General features: G+C 47.6%; 10 protein-coding genes across 10 annotated transcripts; 6 read left to right on the top strand and 4 right to left on the bottom strand.

Annotated features, from left to right (window-relative positions):
• Window positions 1–1,777: 1,777 nt before the first annotated feature.
• BHQ10_002094 (uncharacterized protein) lies at window positions 1,778–3,200 on the top strand (the record flags this gene model as incomplete). The annotated part of the gene is made up of 8 exons (XM_040874202.1): window positions 1,778–1,833; window positions 1,893–1,940; window positions 2,012–2,141; window positions 2,193–2,236; window positions 2,293–2,392; window positions 2,445–2,801; window positions 2,850–2,928; window positions 2,980–3,200. 8 exons carry the CDS (start codon window positions 1,778–1,780, stop codon window positions 3,198–3,200), a joined length of 1,035 nt encoding a protein of 344 aa, XP_040730599.1.
• Window positions 3,201–5,682: 2,482 nt separating this feature from the next.
• Window positions 5,683–7,119, top strand: BHQ10_002093 (uncharacterized protein; the record flags this gene model as incomplete). Its single annotated transcript, XM_040874201.1, has 1 exon — window positions 5,683–7,119. The coding sequence occupies one exon, from the start codon at window positions 5,683–5,685 to the stop codon at window positions 7,117–7,119; it is 1,437 nt and encodes a 478-aa protein (XP_040730598.1).
• A 293-nt stretch (window positions 7,120–7,412) lies between these two features.
• On the bottom strand, window positions 7,413–9,725 carry BHQ10_002092 (uncharacterized protein; the record flags this gene model as incomplete). Its single annotated transcript, XM_040874200.1, has 4 exons — window positions 7,413–7,491; window positions 7,557–8,454; window positions 8,503–9,139; window positions 9,189–9,725. The coding sequence occupies 4 exons, from the start codon at window positions 9,723–9,725 to the stop codon at window positions 7,413–7,415; spliced, it is 2,151 nt and encodes a 716-aa protein (XP_040730597.1).
• Window positions 9,726–10,816: 1,091 nt separating this feature from the next.
• BHQ10_002091 (uncharacterized protein) lies at window positions 10,817–12,076 on the top strand (the record flags this gene model as incomplete). The annotated part of the gene is made up of 4 exons (XM_040874199.1): window positions 10,817–10,870; window positions 10,951–11,501; window positions 11,553–11,741; window positions 11,806–12,076. 4 exons carry the CDS (start codon window positions 10,817–10,819, stop codon window positions 12,074–12,076), a joined length of 1,065 nt encoding a protein of 354 aa, XP_040730596.1.
• Window positions 12,077–13,791: 1,715 nt separating this feature from the next.
• On the top strand, window positions 13,792–14,700 carry BHQ10_002090 (uncharacterized protein; the record flags this gene model as incomplete). Its single annotated transcript, XM_040874198.1, has 1 exon — window positions 13,792–14,700. One exon carries the CDS (start codon window positions 13,792–13,794, stop codon window positions 14,698–14,700), a length of 909 nt encoding a protein of 302 aa, XP_040730595.1.
• Window positions 14,701–15,044: 344 nt separating this feature from the next.
• Window positions 15,045–16,495, bottom strand: BHQ10_002089 (uncharacterized protein; the record flags this gene model as incomplete). Its single annotated transcript, XM_040874196.1, has 3 exons — window positions 15,045–16,084; window positions 16,170–16,264; window positions 16,458–16,495. The coding sequence occupies 3 exons, from the start codon at window positions 16,493–16,495 to the stop codon at window positions 15,045–15,047; spliced, it is 1,173 nt and encodes a 390-aa protein (XP_040730594.1).
• An 80-nt stretch (window positions 16,496–16,575) lies between these two features.
• BHQ10_002088 (uncharacterized protein) lies at window positions 16,576–16,969 on the top strand (the record flags this gene model as incomplete). Its single annotated transcript, XM_040874195.1, has 3 exons — window positions 16,576–16,598; window positions 16,670–16,852; window positions 16,912–16,969. The coding sequence occupies 3 exons, from the start codon at window positions 16,576–16,578 to the stop codon at window positions 16,967–16,969; spliced, it is 264 nt and encodes an 87-aa protein (XP_040730593.1).
• Window positions 16,970–17,086: 117 nt separating this feature from the next.
• BHQ10_002087 (uncharacterized protein) lies at window positions 17,087–18,381 on the bottom strand (the record flags this gene model as incomplete). Its single annotated transcript, XM_040874194.1, has 3 exons — window positions 17,087–17,928; window positions 17,975–18,235; window positions 18,330–18,381. 3 exons carry the CDS (start codon window positions 18,379–18,381, stop codon window positions 17,087–17,089), a joined length of 1,155 nt encoding a protein of 384 aa, XP_040730592.1.
• Window positions 18,382–19,017: 636 nt separating this feature from the next.
• BHQ10_002086 (uncharacterized protein) lies at window positions 19,018–20,798 on the top strand (the record flags this gene model as incomplete). Its single annotated transcript, XM_040874193.1, has 4 exons — window positions 19,018–19,061; window positions 19,142–19,394; window positions 19,455–19,756; window positions 19,808–20,798. 4 exons carry the CDS (start codon window positions 19,018–19,020, stop codon window positions 20,796–20,798), a joined length of 1,590 nt encoding a protein of 529 aa, XP_040730591.1.
• Window positions 20,799–21,060: 262 nt separating this feature from the next.
• Window positions 21,061–23,132, bottom strand: BHQ10_002085 (uncharacterized protein; the record flags this gene model as incomplete). The annotated part of the gene is made up of 2 exons (XM_040874192.1): window positions 21,061–22,736; window positions 22,820–23,132. The coding sequence occupies 2 exons, from the start codon at window positions 23,130–23,132 to the stop codon at window positions 21,061–21,063; spliced, it is 1,989 nt and encodes a 662-aa protein (XP_040730590.1).
• Between the last annotated feature and the right edge of the window lie 202 nt (window positions 23,133–23,334).

The raw sequence follows: 23,334 nt of genomic DNA, 5'->3' as shown, positions 1-23,334 counted from the left end.
CGTTTGGCCCCTGCCACAGAGCCAAAAGGATCTACGAGGCTTTCCATGTGCATGCGCAACATATCATTATGGCTCGTTTGAGTTGGTACTTACCTCACAGAGCCGGCAGTGGACGCCGAACGGGGAGTCTATTTTTAAAAAGCGGATCAGCGATCAATTTCACCTTGGAGACGGCGACTTATCAGTCTGAGCGCGGGTTTAAAATATCTGCAAGCCCCGTAGAACCTTTCGATTATGTAAAAATTAATGACGTATCGAGGCAAGTGGTGGAGTCACATGACTTCACCCCATGCAAACCGAACAAACTGCGGGTCAACAAAAGTGACAGCACGAAGGATGATGTAAGAGGCAGATGGAGAATCGACTAGACCCGAAATGGCAGGTTTACAACAAATGGTCATCAGTCCTTTGTTCTTTATCATGAATACAGGAACAATCAGACTCTAAAACAACAATCATTCGATGACTCTTACTAGGGGTCGACGAACACCAGAAATTGGGCCACCTACATACCTTACTCTGACCACATGAACCACATGAATGTTGCAACAATTGTGTTTTGTGATACCCTGATGGCCGATAAGATGAGACGAGCTTTGACCCTGTCGAATCGGATCGTGCCAGCTAAGCAGCGGTAGTGTGCGATTTCAAGATTTGGGTCGTTTCTTCTTTGCGTTCAACGTTTCTGTATGGTCTCTAGCCTAGGTACGGAGTGCATAGTATATACAGCGCGTGAAAATGCCCGCGCGTGGAAACCGAGGACGTTTACAATGCTGTTCCAGGCCGACTTAGTTACCGTTTGTACCCGCGCTCATCACAATCAGTTGGAGACGTGAGGAAAGTCTTCCTGAGGTTGGATGACAGACTGCTAGGTGCATACTCCTGACCGACATTCTGCACAGAATCTTGTGGAGGCCACGTAGCGCCGATTTGGGCGCTTTCTCGTAGATAGTACACATATTAATCCATTGCGACGATGTGAAAGAAATGCCCGTAGGATAGCAGAAGTCGAGACGAGAGAGGAAATGCTACAGAAGTCTACCGAACTTTTGAGAGTCTCGACCGGCCGGGTTCAGCCAGTCAGCCGCCGGAATGGCGCCATGGAGATCCACCAGTGTAGACGCCAAACCGCATTGGGCGGACTCAACAACGTCATTCTTGTCTGCTTCCTGGGAAACTGGCAGGAGCTAGAACGCCAGAACCACAGGAAAAAAAGAAGGAAGTATCGTTTGGGAGTGCTCTTTCCCACATTCTGGTCCTCTAATTGGAGAAGGAGCAGCCCCGGTTGCCGTTTACCGCAGCTTTTCTCTGCTTTCCTTTCCCCCCATTCAGCGTACCCTTCGCGCCTTCCGCCTGTCTCTCCTCCCTCCTGCTCCCCCACCACCACCAACTTCCAAGGTTTTTGCTCAACCTGGATTAACACTAAACCTCCACGCCGATTCTCGTCTACGTCAACCTCTGTTGAACTTTTTTCTTTCTATCTCCTGAGCGCCTCATATCAATTTATTCTCACGATATTCCATTCTGACTGACCCTGTCTTCATTCTGTCTATCTGAGACGTCTGGACTTCCCCCGCCTTCCGCATTTGATTCCGCATTCCGCGAGCACACTACTTTTGAACCTTTCGCCATCAGCCAAACTCCGCGCCACAGTGAAAAAAGTTATTGTTTACGAAGGGATTTCGATAAGCACCAAAACAGAGAAGCAAGATCATCGTCGCGTTACTCGCTCTTCGACTTTATTGTACCACAAGAATAACCAGTCAACGCGCCCATCATGGCGGAGTTCGTGCGTGCCCAAATTTTTGGCACAACCTTTGAGATCACCAGCAGGTGCGCGTTACTTGCCATAATACCTTCACTGGAAATTAAAACATACTCATGCTTCATAGATACACCGATCTCCAACCTGTAGGAATGGGTGCATTTGGCTTGGTCTGGTATGTACACGCTCCTTCAGTGGTGGCGTGACTTTGGAAACACATGGCAGATACTGACTGATGACCCAAAGCTCTGCGAGAGATCAATTGACCGGCCAACCGGTCGCCGTAAAGAAGATCATGAAGCCGTTCAGTACACCGGTATTGTCAAAACGCACATACCGAGAACTCAAGCTCCTGAAGCACCTACGACATGAGAATGTGGGTTAACCGTCCTGTTTTTCCAGAGATGATATTAACTTTTTCCTGTAGGTCATCAGCCTCAGCGATATCTTCATCTCGCCCTTGGAAGACATGTATGTATTATAGATTTGAGTCTTGAACGATCTTGTTGCTAATCGCTCGCGAGTAGTTACTTCGTCACCGAGCTTCTAGGAACTGACTTGCACCGACTCCTTACCTCGCGGCCTCTTGAAAAACAATTCATTCAGTACTTTCTCTATCAAATTCTGGTGCAGCACGCTCTCCAAAAACCTGACGAGCCTCATTGCTAACGCTCCATAGCGCGGTCTGAAATATGTCCACTCCGCTGGTGTTGTCCACCGTGATCTCAAACCCAGCAACATCCTGATCAATGAAAATTGCGACTTGAAGATTTGCGACTTTGGTCTTGCCCGAATTCAAGATCCTCAGATGACGGGTTACGTCTCAACGAGATACTACCGTGCCCCCGAAATCATGCTCACGTGGCAGAAATATGATGTCGAGGTGGATATCTGGAGTGCCGGCTGTATCTTTGCCGAAATGCTGGATGGGAAGCCTCTTTTCCCTGGAAAAGACCATGTCCACCAATTCTCAATCATCACCGAGCTTCTAGGCACTCCTCCTGACGATGTCATTGAGACCATCTGTAGCGAAAATGTGCGTGCTGTTCCTAGTGATATTCCCGGACCAACTAACCATTTCTAGACTCTCCGATTTGTACAGTCTCTACCAAAGCGCGAACGCCAACCGCTTGCTGCTAAGTTCAAGAACGCTGATCCAGCTGGTATGTTTTCTTTTCTGTGGTCTTGCCACTTATGGAACTGACGAGTCTTAGCTATCGACTTGCTGGAGCGGATGCTTGTTTTTGACCCGAAGAAGCGAATCAGGGCTGGAGATGCACTTGCCCACGAATACCTTGCTCCATACCACGACCCGACCGACGAACCGGTTGCCGAGGAGAAGTTCGACTGGTCGTTTAATGACGCTGATCTGCCCGTGGACACTTGGAAGATCATGATGTACGAAGAAATAACCGAGATATACGTCGACAAGTAACTAATAAGGCGTTGTTCTTTACTGTAGGTACTCGGAAATATTGGATTATCATAACATTGACCAATCCGCCGATCCCACCCAAGTTCCTTTACAGTAAGCCGACAGGGGTCGCCCAGTCGCATGACGAATTTCCTTGTCGTACATAGGCAAATGAAGCGATTCATTACATATACGAAAGCCACTACACGGTGTTCAGGTTCTCGAGACCTTTTGTGCTTTTACATATTTGGGCAAGCGTTTGGCGCTGATTTTCGCCCTTGAGCTTTTTTTCCTTTCTAATTGATATAAACAAGGCATGCATTCAGTCATGCAATACGTCTATAACAAATATCTTCCGTTGTTCTCGATATTACCCGATTCCAGCCACTTGTTTGAGTTTGATGGATCATATGCGTTCGTCTGGGGGGTCTGTTAGTTCAAGACGGATTCATAGATATACGCCGGAGGTAGTTTCAAAGTAAGAAGGGATTACAATTAGACGAAAGCTCCATTCATGTGGTAGCTTGAGTCTAAGCTATATTGTTGGTCTATAGTTGCATTAATTACGAAGAGTGTAAATCAAGATTCATATACTATGCTTGATTGTGGTGAAGATCATGACGCTGTGGGCAGAATCTTGGAGGCGCCGGTTGTTTCCCCGCAGAAGAGCCGCACCGACACATCCATGTTGAATTACTTTGTATTCCATTACACCAACAATCGTAATCACATTGTATTTGATAGTGATAAAATCATTTATCTACTTCAATACACACAACTAGACTGGTTGGCACAGTCACCGCAACACAAGGAGATCTCAGAAGCGCCGATCAAATGATAATTAGCCTGATAAGATCAGATTCGTCAAGCGCGGGATTATTTTGTCCGTCCGCCCAAACTTCATCTTTCTCCGAACTGAGCTCAGAATCTGCAATCGAGAGCGAACACCTCACAAATCCGTTCTCTCGAGCATGACTCAAGGATCTATCATGCGCCAGGATCCGATTGTCCTGGTTATAGATTTCCATCATGCCAGGTTTGTGTTTTTTATTCTTTTCGATTGCGCCATGACGGCGGGTTGATCTGTGCTAAAAGAGACGGTATGAAAATGCTGACGATACTGCAATGCGAACAGAGGCCCGGAGATAGAACTATGTTTCGCCGATGAGGGATCGAATCCAGCCGTGGACAATGACTGGTCATTGCTGCCGTTCATGGCATTGTCGGATGGAGCACATGCGTGAGTTCTCTTTTCTTGGTGCTGCTGCTGCCGGCAAGCAGTAAGGATCGTTTCCCGCTATGCACAATGGCTACGAATCTTCATACCGGTAATCGAAAAGGCTAAAATATGGAACTCCTAGCTCGACGGAAGATTTCTCATATTTTACACTCCGACGCGAAGCTACCTCTACCCAGAATGCAACGTCGCTTTTCGGTATATCTTGCACAAGACAGATCCCTGCGAGTTCGTTGATTGTTCGTTCCCCCGATGTTACTCGATCGACTGTTCAGAAAGCCGTGGTGGTTGTGACGGATGGACCGCAACATTTTGGGCCATTGAGGGAGAAGTTGTCGATGGTGACGTCGGCGTGGTTTGCGCAAAGGTATAATATAAGACACAGGCTGTTGATGGAGGCTGTCCATCGTCACTAAGGACGAATCGCTAAATTGTTGCGTGTAGGGATTTTTCGGATGTTGATATACTCAAGGTCCGTTGCGCTTGATAACGTATACATGATCTGCATAAGTGCTTATTGATTGCAGAAATTCCGCGAAAGCCTGATCGCAAGCTTGAAGAATGAAGAGGCGCAAAGAGACATATATCTTGGTACGAGATCGCTCTGGAATCTGTACTCTTCCAGACTAACCAGACTAGGCCTGTCCTTGCGAGAAATGATTCACACCTTCAAATCCCAAACACTCGTTCTGTTCAAATGCTTACTATTACAACCGAAGGTATATATGCCACTACTCGGCTGATGAATCAATACTAATAACTCACTAGATGCTCTTCTTTGGCTCTCGTTGCGAACGTCTATGCATGATACAGTTTTCATTATTATCTTTGATACCCGGTCTACTTAGCAATTTACAAGACTGTGCCGATCCAGCGTTTGATTCATATGCTGAGAATGCTGAAAAGGCTACGTCTCTCAAGACGAGCGAACGGAGTTCATGTATAGTTCACCGGTTAATATGGCGTATGACGGATGGCTGATGTCTGGATTTAGTACTGGCTTATATGGGACTGCCATTGCAGCTATTTGGCAAGGTGAATCAGGACGTATATGTCACTATGACAGAGCTGATCGTCTATCTAGGGAAGCATATTTGGACCGTATACACCATTGCAGCAATTGGATCTACTTGCTGATCACGGAACAAAGTCGTACGTTGTTGGGTCGACAAACTCGTTACTGCTGCAACAAAAAGACCGTTATAGCGACATTTTGATTAATGTAGGCGTCCTCTTATGCCATCAATGAAAGTAATACTAATCTCCATGCAGTTAGACGAAGGAACCATCAGCATACACTCACCTTCACTCAGAGCAGCACTGGCGTTAACTGCAGCAGACAGACGATGGGTGGACTTTCTCACGCAAACTATCAACGAGACTTGGGACCCGGCGCATCCTGAACAGCCCAAGACGCACGGCTATGTCGGTTCAGAGGAGTTCATTAGACTGCAGTTTGAAGAGTATCTTTTGGCATTGTTAGCAAGCACGAACCATCGACAACATGTCCAACCCACGTCACCAGGAAAAGCGGCAGAAGTAAGGAGCAAGGGACAATCGACCGACGCGGAGGGAGACCCAACGCTGGATTTCAACACAGATTTCGTGACTCATTGGCAGACCACACCAAATTATGCTTTATTCAATCAATTAACATCTGACGCGTTGCTGTTCTCCATCGTCGAGCCTCGACATCCATATGCAGGCGGGCTTACAATAGACGACATTCAGCGCCGTCTGGCTCAGCAGGTCTCCGAACTTCATCTGGACGAGCGAGTCCGCGAGGGCCGGGAGGCACTCAACAAGACACTAGCATCAGGCCAGAAGAAAGTGAGCAGCGCCTTCAACAGTTTCTGGGCAGATATCGAGGCTCTACGAGAAGCGCAACGCAAAAAGAATGAAGAAAAAGTCGGAATTACAGACCGTTCTTCCTCCTCCGACAGAAACGTCAGCAACGAGTCTGTGCAATCCGCACGAAATGATGCCGCCTCACCTACCAACGAGAGTCAATCTTCGATTTCATCGTGGTTTGGAAGTCGTCGATCGCCATCCGTCGATATCACGCAGGCACAGGCATCGGTGAACGTAGCGAGTCAAAGAGCGGGTGCGTACATCAGTTCATGGGGGACATGGGCCAGCGAGCGACGCAAGGAATGGCAAGATAGGAGAAGTACCACGACCACCAATAGCACAATATCATCGCCATCATCTTCAGAAACAACAACCCAGAAACCATCTGGTCTTCCAAGCGTTAACGAAAAGACTGAATTGAGCGACCAACCTAATTGCGATCACAACATCAGCACCACCAATCAATTAAGAGACGCATCCTCCCTCCGCGAAAGCGAAGATTCTTCCTTCCCATCTTCAACAACTCTAAGCCGAAGCATGAGCCGCCGCAAACGCTGGAGCAGCGTCCTCCGCGTGAAAGATCATCGCCGCAGCGACTCCGACAGCGAATCGTCCACCAGCCGGAAGACATCATTAGACATCCCGGTGCGCCGTGGATCCGCCTCTTCGACTTCGGTCTCTGGTTCGATGGGAGCGGGTGATGGGATCCCAAAATCGCCGCTGGGGCAGAGGCAGATGATCGTCGGAGACGACGTTGTTCCTGTTGCTGCACCGGAGAGTATTGCAGCTGAGACGGGGGAGAAAGGGGTTGATGTGTCGCCCATTCCGGCTTCGGGCCCTGAAGCAGAGTAGGTCCAGGGTGATGAGGATTACAAAGAGGAAGGGAAAGATGATGATGTTGTGAAATAGAGAGTATTACCCATGTTTTTGCTGGTTGGTTGTTTGTTTGTTAGCGTTGTACATGATCATACCTACTATTTACATACATATACATAAATAATTAATGAATTGAATGAGCTAGTTAAATGAACGATGGTTTCTATACGTCTATGCGTGAGTATTCGATCGTACATTCTCTTTGTATACATGATATCATCTCAGTGATACATCATAATCAATATCCGAGCTAAGCTAGCTGTATATGATTAAGCCGCGGAAAGCTCAGCAATTCGCTTCTCAATATCCGGGACGGCTCTTAATTGCAAGTCGAGATCTTCTTTCTCACTTATCATCAAACGTAAATTAGCAACTTCTCATACGTAAATCAAAGGAAAGGGGAAAGGACATACTCTTCCAGTTTCAATCTCTTCTCCCAATCCAATCCTGTGAAAATATATCCACCTTGTCCATCAAACTGCAAGATCTTCTTGTGGTATTGCCACAGACTTCGTCGATGCGAGACGGTCATCAACGTGATTCCTAACTGTTTGGCGGTCTCGTACATTACTTTCTCGATTTCGAGGGTGACGGAGGATGTGCATTCGTCCAAGATTGCGTAGCGCGGTTTATGATAGAAGAGACGCGCCATGGCGATACGTTGTTGTAGCCCGCCGGACAGGACGTCGCGCCATTCTTCTTCTGCATCCCAGCCGCCTTCGCGCTCGACTATGTTGGAGATCTCGAGGATGGAAAGGACCTCAAAAAGATCGGTATCTGTCACGCCCTTGGCGCGCATTTCTTTGACACCGTCTGGGTAGATTACTTGTTGTCGTAACGTGCCGCGGGAGAGATACGGCCGTTGCGGGATGTAGAAAATGTCGTCGAAGCTGGGCTTTTTCACTGTTCCGCCGTAGACGGGCCAGAGGCCGCCGAGAATACGAAAGAGGGAGGATTTGCCGCATCCGTTCGGTCCAACAATCAAAAGGTGATCGCCCGGATGGACGGTGAAGGATAGTTTGCGGACTAAGACGTCCCCGTTGGGTGAGACGATAGGAACGTCTGTGAATTCGATGGAGGGGCTCTCGGTGACGGTTCCTCGACCTGCGAGGACTGCTGCGTTCTCTTCTGTCGATGCTGAAGATACGAGTTTCTTCTCAAATCGGCCGGCAGCTACGTCTTCCATGACGTCGAGGAGGGATGAGACTCGAGCGGTGTGGCCTGCGAGTTCCGATACTTCTTTGTATGAGAACATGACACGGCCGAATGCATCGGATGAGGAGAGGAGTAGTCGTCGATTAGTGACGAAGCCTGGTACATGTTAGCGACTTGAAATCATTCTGTAATTGGAAAACGCACTTTCTGTCCGATCGCCCATAGTCTGGCTGATTTGCCCTGGAATCTTGAAAAATACCGGCACACTACATAGCATAAGTCCCAAAGCACCCCAGAAATACTTGATGACAAAATCCTCCATGAATCCATGATACAATCGTCGTCGAAGAATACGGTTGACATGCTTTATGAGCGTGAAATAACCCTTGTCAAGGTTATCTTTCTCAGCTTCGTGACCGTGATAGAGAGCGACTTCTTCGCTATAGTCTATTAACCGTGTATGCTGAAATCTGAACTCGCCTTCCAAACGAGCTTCGTCGGCAACGTATTTGCCGAATGGAGGTGTCAATGCGCGCATCATGTTTGCTGATAGTTGAACCAAAAGACTCATAAGAAACAAGCCCTCCATGCCCACGTTCTTTGAAAGCTGATAGTTATATAAAACCATATCCAAAACGGGTTTTGCCAAATTCGAGTATAGCTCTGCTAAGCTGTCGGAAAATCTGGAGATATCCACTGTGACCATCTGATCCGGATTTTTGATTCGATCGTCCAGCGCCGAAAGTGCATAGAAAGTCATGTTTGACAAATACTTGTCATGGACATGCTCTGTGAGCCGTCTGCGATATTCAAGCGCAAGACGGCATTGATGATAAGATAGCTTTACTCGTCAGCTATGACATGGCACAAATAATACTGGAGAAACTTACCATAGAATTCGTAAAAGTAGCAGGTATAGCCACCGTCATCCACCACACAAGACTCTTCAAAAACTCTTTGCCTTTGCCACGTACTAAGTGACTAACCAACTTTCCGTCCAACTCAGCAACATATATACTCAATATAGTCCTCAATACCAAAAACACGCTATGGCTTAAGAGCAGGCGGAACTCTTTACTCTTCCATCCCGGAATCACAATTCGCAACAAGCGCAGGAGATTTCTGAAGAATTCGAGATTGATTTCCACCTTTTTCCTGCTTGCGCTTTTCTCATCCGCGTTCTTATTCTCTATGTTGTTGTTGTCGAGACTGCTTGTTCCCGGCCGCTCACGCATCTCCGCCTGCCGCCGGGATGCCGCTTTTTGTTCTCCGATCGCATTGTGGATTCGTTTCGCAAGTGCAAGGAACAGGGCGAGATAGACGGCGCGCGAGATTCGGGTGCGATGTTTTACGTACAGACTCGTCATATGTGAGATAGTCTGGCCGATAGATCGCTCTGGGAGGCGGATCTTGGATAGCGCTGCCATTTTGGCGGATGCAGACGAAGCAGGGACTGTTTAGATACCCATGTAGGTCGTTGTAGTATTCTGGAGGAGGTGTTGCAAGCTCAGCAGCCCACTAGATCGAACAGCGCGAGAAACGACGAGAGTGATGAACCATCCTCAATACGTAGTGTTGAGGCCGGCAGCTAGGGTGTAGGTTATGTGGCTTATTGGCAAGTTGTAAGTATACCAAAAGTGCTTCAAGGTGAGTTCTAGCAAGTTGGCTGAGAGCACTCGAGGAGGTGGTGGCATGTGAATCGCATGGAATGAAGTTAGTCCCAGCAGGCAACTCCGCCAGCCAACCTGCCGAGGATGTCGTTACAGTCTCGTTACGTGTTTGCGATACGCGTCACAAGTAACTTTCATTTTTTTCAACCCTTCAACGTCCCTGAATCAATGAAATTTCTCAAATAGCCGTTCTTGTGACATATAGAGTCTCACTTAGCTCTAATGCGATTCCGAGAGAGATGATTAGTGTGGAGGACAAAAGACACAGTCTACTACGAAGAGTGCACTCTGTAATGCTGCGTATTAAAGGGTGGAGAACCCCGGACTTTCGTTTTGGCATGTGAATCAATGGCCATGACGCAACTTTCTCGTTAGCCCTAGGGTTATTTAGGGTTATACTCCAGGACTGTTCACTCAGCGTACTCATCGCAGAACACGGAATCTAAGGAACTCTATATATTTGGAGATTAAGCCGAACATGAGTCTCCTGCTTTCTAGGTGTTGGTCTTCTTTCCTTGTCAAGCAATGCACAATCCCAAAAACGGCAGTTTAATGACAGTCGATTTGTCAGCTACAATGACTGATTTGCCGGTGTCTCAAACCAGCATCGTTTTTCGAGCTTGCAACTTTCGGACAAGCAAATGACGATGGAGAATGCAATCCCGACTATCACATCTCGTCAATCGAAGAGAGCAGCATCTGCCTGCGAAGCATGCCGTGCTCTCAAGGTGAAATGTATTCAACTGGAGGAAGGACAACCTTGTACTAAGTGCGGGTCACATCCTTAGTTGTAACAGTCCATACTTACCTCAGCCAAATATGAGTAGATGTGCCAGATCAAAATCTCAATGCGTATTACCAGAGCCAAGACAGCGGGCTCGGGTTTCACAACGAGCGAAGCCGTAAGTGGCCATGGACGGCGTTCCATTATTTTTTGCTGACAGTAAGGAAATGAAGGCGACTTGCCGATCTGGAATCCAAGCTCACCAATATCATCGGTCTTCTTTCACGCTCGAGTGCACACCATGGTGGAGTACATAGCTCTGTTGAGACCGGACCTGAACAGCCTGCAATTCCCGGTGATTTCAGAAGCAGCCCGCATCTAACAGCTGAATTGATGAGCCAAGGGTGTCTGGCTGACCCTCAATCGAATGAGGACCCCAATTTGGCTGTTCATCAGAACGACACTAAAAGCGCTCTGGAAATTTCATGTGGCGCGTCTACCACCGTGGATGCTGCGTGGATCACCGACCTGGGACTTACTCCCGTCGTTCTCGATTATCTGCTGGACAAGTTCCGTGGTATGGCGTCCTACTTTCCGTTTGTGCAACTCTCAGAAACCTGGACGGCTGCATTGATGGCTGAAAATCGCCCCTTCCTATTGCTCGCCGCTGTTGCTGCTGCCTCCTCAAAACACTGCCATCTTCAAGACGCTCTAACCAGACAGTTCAAAGAATCTCTCAGCAAGCGAGTCGTCATGGCTGGTGAGAAAGATATAGATCTACTCCAAGGATTACTTGTTCATCTTGCTTGGTGAATTTTCCCTTCCACATCCTCCACCGGGGCCAATCTGACCAATACTAGGTTCCAATTTCACTTTATTCCCGGGAGTCAGCAAGACTACCTGTACGTACAAATTGCAATCAGCATGGTTATTGACCTTCACCTCGATCAAGAGGCTGCCGACTTGCTTGGGCAGCGGACCAATCTCGGTAATATCTATACTCGCGAAGCATGCCGTGCGTATCTTGGCTGCTATTACATATCTGGCATGTAAGATGTTATTCACTTTATTCACCACGAATAAGCGCCGATGAGCCTGAGCTGACCGAAATAGAATAACAATGTCTTCGGGAAGGCCTAACAATCTTCAATATCACAAGAACATGCTCTCATGCGCTGTGATGCTGCAACAAAAGCCAGAATTCGAGACAGATCTGTTGATTCATCCAGTGACGAAAGTGCTACAGTTTGCCGAGGAAGTCTGTGAAACTTACAGGTCAGAAGGGCTTCACGGCCCCTGTCTATACATTCATGCTGAACGATTCACGACGCGGTTGGAAGACTGGTGGTCCTCTCTATCGACGGATCTTCGCAACACAGGTTAGGGTCTCTTAAGCTCAGGATACCCATCTAGCTAATTGGAATTCCCTAGTATTACTGAGCAACGCCTATCATACCGTCAAGATTCGGATCCAAGAAATGGGCTTGGTATATCGCTATGGGCCGAGAAATCCTCCCGTTCCAAAGGGACGTGGAAATTCCACCCTGTTATCTATGCCTCCAATGATTATCAGCAACCTAATCAAATGCGTCAGCTCAACAAAAGAATCCCTCGATTCCTTTCTTGCTATTCCAATTACGGGGCACGGTAACTTGCCATTTGCCACGTGGTATCAGGTTATTTTGACGATATTTGTGCTGTACAGGCTATCCGTGGGACTTCCAGAAGTACCGGACTGGGACGTGGAGATTGCACAGCAAGCGGTGGATTTGATGACATACTTTGATACACTATTGTCCTATCTACAGGTTATGAAGCCATCCCCAGACCGGCAAATACCCACCAAGAGCCTCTTCTCAAGGCTGCCCGAAGTCATGGAAAGTGTAAGAACTTCCTTTGAGGCGGCAAGAGGTAATCTCGCAGAGGTCCGTGATAGTCGCAATGCTCATCACGAGCTTAAGGATTTAAATAACACGGCACCGTCGTCTAGTCAAAGGCTACACCGCTGCCCTGCATTACGGTATTCAAATCGCAATGTCACCCAGGTCCCAAGCCAACCTACACTACAAAATGCTATTGCTATGGAAATTCAGAGAATAGAAGATGAGAAGCTTTGGAGTGATATTTTGTTGACGGAGACTCCGAGCATAGTCTAGTATTGGTAGCTCATAATATTAGACAGCGCAAGGACTGCCCTCCTTGCAAGATAAGGAATGACATTCGATACTGCCAAACAAAAGAGATGGCTGGCCTGACTCATGACGGTGGTATGGCTGAGTACATTCTCAGTCAGGGACTCGGATTCTCTCGTCGAATTACCCGGTGAAGTCGTATTTTATCAGGCCGCACCATTGATGTGCGCTGAGTACTGCTTTTCTCGAATTCGATCATGCTCGATAGACTAACATTTTGTGTAAAGGCTACATTTTGAGCTGCGATTTGAAGAGACAGAAGCACCAATCAAGGCACTATTGGGAATAATCGGAATCGTCGGGCTGAGCTCTCTCGTTATTCAATTCGCAAAAGTCGTAGGCCACCACAGGTACTTCGTGATGCGCGTGTCTGGTCTACTTGGCAGAGACTATTCAAGCTCGCAGTCAACTAAAACATTGATTTCATTTCTGAAACTCGTGCTTTGAAGTCTCACCATGAAGATGTGATATCCCCTCTTTAAACATTTGAAGCTTTTCGTTCATCTCCGAATATACTTTACGTACATGATAACCGTTAGGGCTCTTTTTAAGCATGCCCTAGCAGGATATAGCATTAGCTTCATGCCAAATCTCCCAAGTGAATCCAGTAGATATATGAGATCACTTCAATCTTCATTACTATTAGCAACGAATATTTTCTTTAAATGTTCATTTCGCTGTGAACCTAGTAAACGATTCCTGTCATTGTATTGGACGGGAGCGTAGCAGCCTATCTAACCTGCAAGCTGTCTAATTGAGCTTCTTTCAACTGCACCCCACTGCTCGAGACCACGATCGACCCTATCCAGAAGGATCTCAGTGAGAATTTAACTCAAAGGGTTACTTAATATAAAACCAGGTAGAGTCATAAATAAGAGCTCACCTAACTCACTCGTTACTCAACAACATGACCACAACCAAAATCCCGGCTCCTTCACCCCTCCCAGTCAACACCAGACCTCATCCTCACCAAGATGATAATGAGACTCAGCCCACTAAAAAGGAGACGATACCTAGACCGAAATTTAGACTGCGTCTAGAAGATGTGCGCCACTCTGCAGCAGCATCCTTCTTCGGTCTCATCCCAGACCTAGAAGCTGTACTCGACTCCGCCTTGACGGCAATCGTCGAGCAACTCTACACTTCCCCTCGGCGGGCACGACCACACAACAATAATGACGAGAATGATGCTTCCAAAGCACCAATACCATCATTCATCCCATTCATACCCCCGACTCGCTCCGTGACGATCATTCTTCAAGACTTCAATGGCGTCGCCTACACCAACGGCACAGATCTGGATGATGACCACAAGGAAATCCACTTCTCACTCTCATACATCAACCACGTCTGCAACAACGACACTCAACCCCTCTCCGAACTGAAAGGTGTTCTCACCCATGAATTAGTACATTGTTACCAACACACTGCTCCTGCTGAGGGGGAAGTCCCGCGCCCCCCCGGCGGGTTGATCGAAGGAATCGCAGACTTTGTCCGTCTCAAAGCAGGTCTGGGAGCAGCGCATTGGCAAAAGCCGAAATCTGCGCTTGATCGCGCATCTGATTGGGATGCGGGGTACCAGCATACGGGTTATTTCTTGTCGTGGTTGGAAGATGTGCGGTTTGGAAAGGGAGCGATTGGGTTGCTTAATGATCGGTTGTTGAGGACAGGGTATTTGGGGGAGGAGGAGGAGGAGGAGGAGGAGGAGGAGAAAAAGAAAGATAAGAAGGAACCGGGGTTCTGGAGGGATTTGTTTGGGGTTGAGGTGGATGTTTTGTGGGAGGAGTATGGTCGATATCTGGACAAGGAGGTTTAGGAGAAAGAGAAATGATGTTCGATTATTATCGTCGTTGATGACTTACAGGGCATCCAAGTGATTGAATCTGATGTATTCTTACAATGTGATCTAAATTTTCCTGAGAGATCTGATACTATACAAGACATGATGATGATGACGATGACATGCAGTGGAAAATTCCGCGCCCATGCAACCTCATACCGAAGATATAAATAACACAATAAGGAAAGAAAAACAAAGTCACAGCGCCGTGGATCCGCGGCATCAAAATGAGAAATGTAAAGGCCGGTCCTTGTAAGCAAATGCTCCTTTCGCTGAGGAAGTCTCAACAATTATTTTATCCAGAAATTGAAAAAAGGATCTTAGACGAAGATCTCTCCATAATCCACGTATACGGGCTTCCATGGCTTAGCTCCTTCTTCTTCCATGGAACTAGGTACTCTGACTTCCAAGGGGCTATAGAGGTACCAACCCTTGAGCGCTGCAACTGCTGCTCGAGTTCTGGCCTCAACAAGACTTGCTCCGGATCCCTCACCCAGTTTGTCCTTGCCGGAAAACACGCCGACGTTGAAAACAGGACTTCTGCTGTGTCGACCGGTTTCGCTGATGATTTTCGCAACGGGGGGTTCGATATTTTCACGGTGGCATAGAGTAGCCAAATCGCGGGCAGGCTGTGTGAAAGAGAATAATTTGGTCATATCGAGGTGACGAGATACAATATGTTCCAGGAAGAATCGCTTGGCTGCGGGACGACCGGCATGTAGATAGATACCACCCACCAGCGCCTGCACAAATGTTGATGTGGCTTTCTCGGCGGTCACGCCAGGAATGGACTTGATATCCGGGATTTTAGATTCAACGTATTTCGGGTTCTTGGTTCTGAGATCTGGGTCGCCAAATATATCACCGTGGACAACGCTTGATGCGATTGACTTTCTCCAGTGTGTATTTGGTTTTGTGGTCCTTCTTGCTTCTTGTACGATCTCCGTCCCTGGCTGTACCCTCTTAAATTGTAAAAGACCCGGGTCTACCTCCGGCCCAGGTGCAACAGCCAACTCGACACCCCATTCTCCAGCTATAGCTGCCAGCGTCCTTGGACCAATGTATGCGTACAATGCGGCGTAAAGCACAGTCATGGGAAGGCGAGGATAGGTACAGATGATATGTTCGGTGGTATAGCTAGCGAGGAGATCATGGCCGAGCAAAGCCAAAGACGAATTGTTGAATTTGGGGTGAGGATCTGATGATGCATCTCTTAACGTTCGGGCTAATGTCTCGAGGGGAAATTTCTTGGGTAGAGCGAGTCGAGAATGTAATGCGTAGACTTTTGGCGATGGTTTTTGGAAACCTGCTCTTTTGAAAGTGTCGAGAATTTGGGGTTCCGCGGATGGTGTAATTTCTTCTGATATCGGATTATCAGTCGTCTGATCCTCTGATACTTGTGCAATTGGTGAAATTGTTGACTGGTGCCGTGTTCTAGCATTGACCTGCCAATGCAAATGACCACCCGACATGGTTCTCGACGACGGCGACAGGACCGAGCGGCTCCATCGCTGGAGCTGCAATCTCTTCATCTGGTGCCCTAACAAAAAATCAGAGGTCGGCACCGAAAAGGATCAATTGACGCGAGATTGAAGCGGTTGCGTGGTTACTGAGCAAACGGACACCCCATATAACTTTTTTCAAAGAAAATTGTAAAGCTGCGCTCGAAGTCACGGGGACGGAGAAGGGGAGAAATCTGAGAAATGGCGCTAGTACATTTATGGTTAGCTTACAGGTCACGGGCTTTCCGGACGGATTCAAAGCAGAACATCAAATGGACACCACTTGATTCCAAAGCTAGCTTCGACCTCTTTATTTACAATTGTCCGCCATTCAATCGCTATATTGAAAATGGGAGGAGGCGGAAAGATCCCGTACGTTATTAAAATCTCGCCAGATTTCGAAATAGCCTCCAATTGCGCTCGAAACTGACCTACCTGCCCAGTTACCCCAAAGAGGTGTGGTCTCCAGCCGGTGGTTGGTACGCTCAACCAGGCAACTGGAAGGCCAACACTGCCGTCATGGGCCTAGCCATCGTCGGAATCGTCGCAGCAACATGGAGTCTTAGTGCCGAACGCGAATACCGTGACAGAATGCCTGAGCCAGGCCGATTCTTCCCAAGTCGAAAGTCAGTTCTCGGTTGACTTTTACGCCGGTTATACATTCGCTGACATTTGAACTATACAGTTGGAGCAAACAGATCATTGAGCACGACCGACAGAACGCTACGAAAAACGAGTCGTAAGCCAGGACACGTGTTAGAGGATATTAAGGGCGATATCATTTCTATGTGTTTATTTCTTTGACGCCGCGCGGATATGGCTAGAGATATCGATCACTAAGGTGATTGATGATAGAGGCGTTAATCTATCACCCATTCATAGTCTTGCGGAGACTGCTCAAGGGTTTTGCATAATCGCTGTGTATAATTACGGAGTCGTTCATTGAATCCAATTCCGTTCCATGTTTCATATTCATTCGTTGTTGAGATTGTAGGCACTCCGATTTGCTCTACAACAAACCCGGCGGCGACAGTAGCACAGATAAGAGCCTGGGGAATCTGCCCATTATTGCCCCATTTGTGTTTGATCTTGTCCCAGTTATCCGACGTTGCTAGTATTTCGTCCATGATTTCGCCGGGCTCGCGATCTTTGCTGATCATACCCTGTGCTAGCGCACCAAGGAAAGAGTTACCAGCTCCAGTAGGATCGACGACTTTTGATACTTGATCAGATTCAGACTGGTGATATGCTGGAAGCCACAATCCCTTTCGACCTTTTGAATAGGTGTAGCTACCGTCTTTACCTGCTCTGATCACTAGTGCGCCTTTCTTTTCCGGCCCAATACCGGATTCTAGAATCTTTTGGACCAGTTTTCGGTCGCCCTCGTCAGCTTCATGCCAGCCAGGACGCCCGAACATCATTCCCAGCTCCAGCTCATTAGGACTGACCAGGTCGACAACGCGACAGGCCGCGAGGAACTTTTCTTGTTCCTCGGGTGTACAGAGATCGGGTACGGGTTCCCAAACAAAGATTGGTCGTGTGGATTGAGATGAGGAACGCGATCCTCGTCGCTGGAGAATCTCTTGAACAATGTGGATGCATCTTTCGGACGAACACACCATGTGGAATGTCTTGGAGAAAAGCTGACCATCTGATAGCATGTAGGGCTCCAGGCGTAACTTGGGTGTCAAATATTTGAAGTCTTATTTGGTTAGAACTCTCACCACACAGCAGGTACACAACCTTACCTCTTTTCTCATTCTCGCTGTAACCATTCCATGCGCGTGTAGTTAATCGACCCTTGTCCTCTCGTATCACACAACCGGTGTTCCATGATAGAATTGTGTTCGTCATATCCGGAGGAAAATCAGACCCAGCGTCCACAATCCAGCTGACAGCCTTGCCATGGTCATTACCAGCAACCATACGAGCTCCCACAACTGCAAAGGAGCCTGCCCCTCCTATGATTCCATAGACCGACGGAGTTGGGGGCTTGAACTCGATGTCATCTGAGATATGTTAGAAGGATATCCAAGCCCAAGCGGACTCTACTTTAGGTGAAATAGCTAAAGCACATGCCTATTATGAACATGCCCAAAGTACAAAAATCCACGTCGACTTCCCGCTTGTCGATTCCATGACCGTCGACCGACATTCTGATATTGATAATCAAGTATCGATATCGGTGGCTGTTTATTATATACCGCATCCACTTGGGTTATTTGGAGGAACACGGTTTCTGCTGAATGAGAGCACGAAAAGGCCATTCTCGCCGTGACCACAAAGTTCTTATCGGTCCCACTGACGTCTAGTGAGCCGTCTGGGAGGCAGCTGAAAGCCAATTTCCAAGCAGCCAACTCTTACGACGGGCTTTCATCTACATCCGTGTTTTCTCTGTCTATAAGTCGGGGTAGAGAATAAAACAGACTCAACGAAAATAAAGACAAACAAATTGTCCCCAATGAATAGGCCAATCCGTGGTACTCGTAAGTGGTAAAAAATCAGATCTACGACCCTGAACAAAACGACAGGAGTGAGATTTGAACTCACGCATCCGAAGATACAGCATATCGAGAATCTTTAAACTATAGAATATATATTTAAAGTGAATTCGAGTGCTGCGCCTTAGACCACTCGGCCATCCTGCCATATTTAAAATAAGTAAATTGAGGACTGTGACCCGAGTCGGGCAAACAGCTCATTATCCTCCTGGCCTGAGCTTGGTTCAACTACTACAACATTGTTTCTACCTCCCTAAGACGTGATTCATCACAACATCCCAACCGCAACCATGGCTGGAAATCAGATGCATAATATGACCACCCTCATAAAGAGGTATGATCTCGGGATATTCTTTTACGTTGATTGTGAAGATGAGAAGGTAATACAGGATGCTAATGATAGCTCACCCACAGGCTTGAGGCAGCCACCTCTCGTCTTGAGGATATGGCAATGTCATTCGAAGGCGCCAGCCAAGCGAACCACGTCAACCTCACGACTCCTGTACAGCAAGGAGCTATAGAGCCTTCGATACAACCTCCCTCACCCCCTACCCCAACACCCGATCCCGATCCACCACAAATTGAGGACTTTGATGCCTTGATCAAGAGCGACGTTCAAGCATTCGTTGATCTCGGGAAACAAATCGGAGGACTAGTTGGAGAACAGGTACCATCCCTCAAATCCGGACACTACACATACGTCGAATGTGGATTGACATAAGATCAGGCCGAGGCAGTTCTTCAAGCATTCCAAGCCGAACGCACCTTCATTCTCGTGACCACAAAAGCTAAGAAACCCGAACCATTGGCTCCTGAACTCATGACCGAACTTCATAAAGCATCCGATACCATCAACAACATTCGCGAATCCAACAGAAGTTCCCCATTCTTCGACCATTTCAGCGCTATCGCAGAAGGTATAGTTGCGCTAGGATGGTTCTTCGAGCTTAAACCTGCGACATTTGTCAATGAAATGGTGGGCGGAATTCAATATTATGGTAACAAGGTCTTAAAGCAATACAAAGATAAGTGAGTAAGAAGAAAGGTTCATTGATCTGGTTCGATTGCTGATCTTCGAAGGGAACCACTGCATGTTCAGTACATCCAAGCATACTACAAGGTCTTCAAGTCGCTGGCCGCCTACCTCAACAAACACTATCGAACCGGCTTGACATGGAACAACCAGAGCGACCTCAGCGCTCTAGATGCATTGAAACAAATCCAGTCCGGCTCTACTAAAGCAGCACCTGCTGCTCCTGCCCAAGCTGCTGGTGCACCTCCGCCACCTCCTCCCCCCCCTCCTCCTCCTCCACCACCACCAGCTGACCTAGCTGTGCCTTCTGCATCGCAGCCCAAGGGAGGGGACATGAACGCAGTATTCGCCCAGCTCAACCAGGGTGATTCTGTTACCTCAGGTCTTCGCAAGGTAGACAAGTCTCAAATGACGCACAAGAATCCTAGCCTTCGTGCAGGATCTACCGTTCCCGAGCGATCCGACTCCCAAAGCAGCCTTGGATCACCCATCAACCGCGGAAAGTCACCTGCACCAGGCAAGAAGCCCAAGCCCGAAAGCATGCGGGCTAAGAAACCTCCCCGAAAGGACTTGGAGGGCAGCAAATGGTACGTGGAGCATTTCGACAGTGTCTCCGACGTGATCGAAATCAACGCCCAACAAAACCAATCCATCCTCATCTCGCGCTGCAGCAAGACCATCGTCAAAGTGAACGGCAAGGCAAACGCAATTTCAATCGATAACTGCAGTGGCCTCTCCATCATCGTGGAGTCATTGGTCAGTAGTTTGGAGGTGATTAAATCCACCAAATTCGCGCTTCAAGTTGATGGTGTTGTGCCTACTTTGCTTTTGGATCAGGTCGATGGTGCAACGGTCTACCTTTCGCCTGCTAGCATCAATTTGGAGATCTTCACCAGCAAGACTACTGGAACGAACATCTTGTTACCCCCCAAGGAGGGTACGGATGACGATACGACTGAGGTTCCTCTACCAGAGCAGATTAAGAGCTATGTCAAGGACGGTGTGCTTGTTAGCGAAATTGTTGAGCATGCTGGTTAGAGAACGAGTGGAACATTTTTTTGGTGTATTTGCAAGCCTCTGTTGTCTGTTTTTTTGAGACATCTTGTGATCTGGATAGCGTAGCACATTCATTCTGGTTCTTGTAGATAGAATCTTCCGCTCATAAGTATTACATGAGGCGGGAAACAATAACTCTTCCATATCTAGAGATCATGTCTCAACTACCTAGCCCGTAGATCTAAGTATATCAACTCCTACCTAGGTATGAAACGTAAAGCTACCCCAGTCAAGACGTACGTACCTAGGTACAATTCTTTTCCCATGCCTTTTCAATATAATCCGGAAGAACATACCGGCTATTATAAGTCTCGGGCATGTATAACTGCACATCTGCGTCGCTATATTTGTTCGAGCCTATACTTTCTAGGGCTTGTAGCACGTTCGTTTTCATATGAGACATGAAGACGAGATCAACGAAATCGGGATCTTTAGTAGCTCTATCTTCTTCTTGCTGTGAAGGGAAATTGGCTTTGGCGTAGTAATACTTGTGGTATCTCTTGTTCTCTATGACCTTGGAATGTTTCGTGTCGTCGCCGTCGTCGCCTAGGCCGTCATGTGTCGTGTATCCGGGACTGGGTTCCGCCTGTTCTCGCTCCTTATTCTCAGATGATGAGAGCAGTGTCTGCTGTGTGAAAGATCTTTTTCGAAGCTCTGAGCGAGTTTCTCCGAMCCCTGCCATATCTTTGGTCATCTCTCCGTTTATGAAGACCACCTCCTCATCAACCGGCGCTGGATATGGTATTGATAGATTCTTCAGAACGCCCTTAACCAACGGCTCAAACGCAATATTCGCAATATACTGAAACGTGTTTGGAAACGGCACAATAGCATAAGCATCACCTCGATAGAATGGTCCCTTATAGATATGATCACGAATAGACCCTTCATTGGCAAGAATGATTCGAGGGTTCTGCCTCCGCGATTCATTGACAACAGTGTTCGCTAGGGCGGCTTTGAAGAGCTTGTATATGTTGCCGTCGTCTGAGGCATTCTTACAATTATAGCAGTATTTTCTTGTGGCGCAGCCAAGAAATTGGGTCAGATTCAGGTTGAGGCGAGTATCGTGGATGGCGCGTGAGGTATTGAGTCCTAGCGGGGTGTCGAAGCGGGCTGCCGGGACGTTGGACGTGTTATTATCGAGGCCAACTGAGTGATAAGCGAATGTCAGACGGTTCCAATCAAGGTATCGGCGGTCTAAGAAGAAGTCCCGAGACTGGTTGCAACTCTTCTTCGGTCGGGAATCGTCCTGCAGTATCGAAATCGAAGTTCCATTCCATGTGGATGAAGAGACCTTATTCAAAGCTACCCAGCCCACTGTATCGCCATATTTCCCCGATTCGATGCCAGAGGACTTATCATCGTAACATGTAAAGTTTCGGTTGTGTGCATGGCCACCAAATACTTGAATGGGGGTATTAGACTTCAAACTCCGGATATAATCACGCAGGCAAACCAGGGGGCTTCCAGTTGCCATGGACTTGCATGGTTCGTAGGTCGGAGAGTGTCCCAGAATCACATACAGATCAGCATGAATATTCATGGCTTTCTTGAACCAACCCTTTCCGACCATTTCAGCGGCACTGTAGTACAGTGTACTCTTCGTGTCTCGCTGAAAGGTATCATTTGTAGTCACTCCGAATGCAACGATTCGGAGCCCATTCTTCGTCATGAAAGAGCGATACCGGTGGCCGATGGATTCCCATCCAACGTCTGTTTTCACATCCATGTTGCTGGTGAGGTATCGTTCTCCGTAGTATGATGAAATGTTTGCTCTGATATTGAGAGCCTCCGCACCACTGCGGACACCATGGTTACCGATTGTCAATAGATCGTAGTCGATTTTTTTGAAGATGGTGTCTGAAACAGCGCCCTTGGGATCTGTGCTATCGCTGAGACCATTTCCCTCGTGTAAGTCACCTGCCATAAACCGAGACAGATTGATTTAGCATACCGAAATAGAATCCTGGAGAGAGAGAGATGGAGAGAGATGGAAATATCACCTGTATCAATAACTAACAGATCAACTTTCTTCTGGACCGCCAGCTCCCTCATTCGTGCAGTAAAAGAGACCAAGTCTCCCCAGTCCCCTCCCCAGCTGGGGACATTATGATGGCCATCCATCCATCCGTGGCTATCTGACGTATGTAGGAAGTTGACGTTTCCCCAAGGAAGTGGTCCTGTCGGTTTTTCAGTGGCATTCATAGCTTCTGGTTGTTGCAAAGGACTGAGAGCTGGGAAGTTGTTACTCTCTAGAGCATGGACAGCGGTAAATGCCAACGCCGCAGCGAAGAAAGGAGACATGGATTGCCGCATGTTGTCTTGTTTTTCCAAATTCAGATAGCAAGAGTACGTATTATGAGAACAGACTTGAATCGACAAGTCAGGGCAATGACTGTTTATACCCCTAGGTTGCCCCCGGAAGTACAAGATAGCATTGGTACGTACCAGTGACTGGCATGCTAAGCTGTTGGCATGTCGTACAACAGCGGACGACTGAATATCACAACAATGCATT

Source organism: Talaromyces amestolkiae (assembly GCF_001896365.1).
Source record: "Talaromyces amestolkiae strain CIB chromosome Unknown scaffold3.1, whole genome shotgun sequence".
Taxonomy (NCBI): Eukaryota; Fungi; Ascomycota; class Eurotiomycetes; order Eurotiales; family Trichocomaceae; genus Talaromyces; species Talaromyces amestolkiae.
This window is presented reverse-complemented; position numbering and strand designations above follow the sequence as displayed.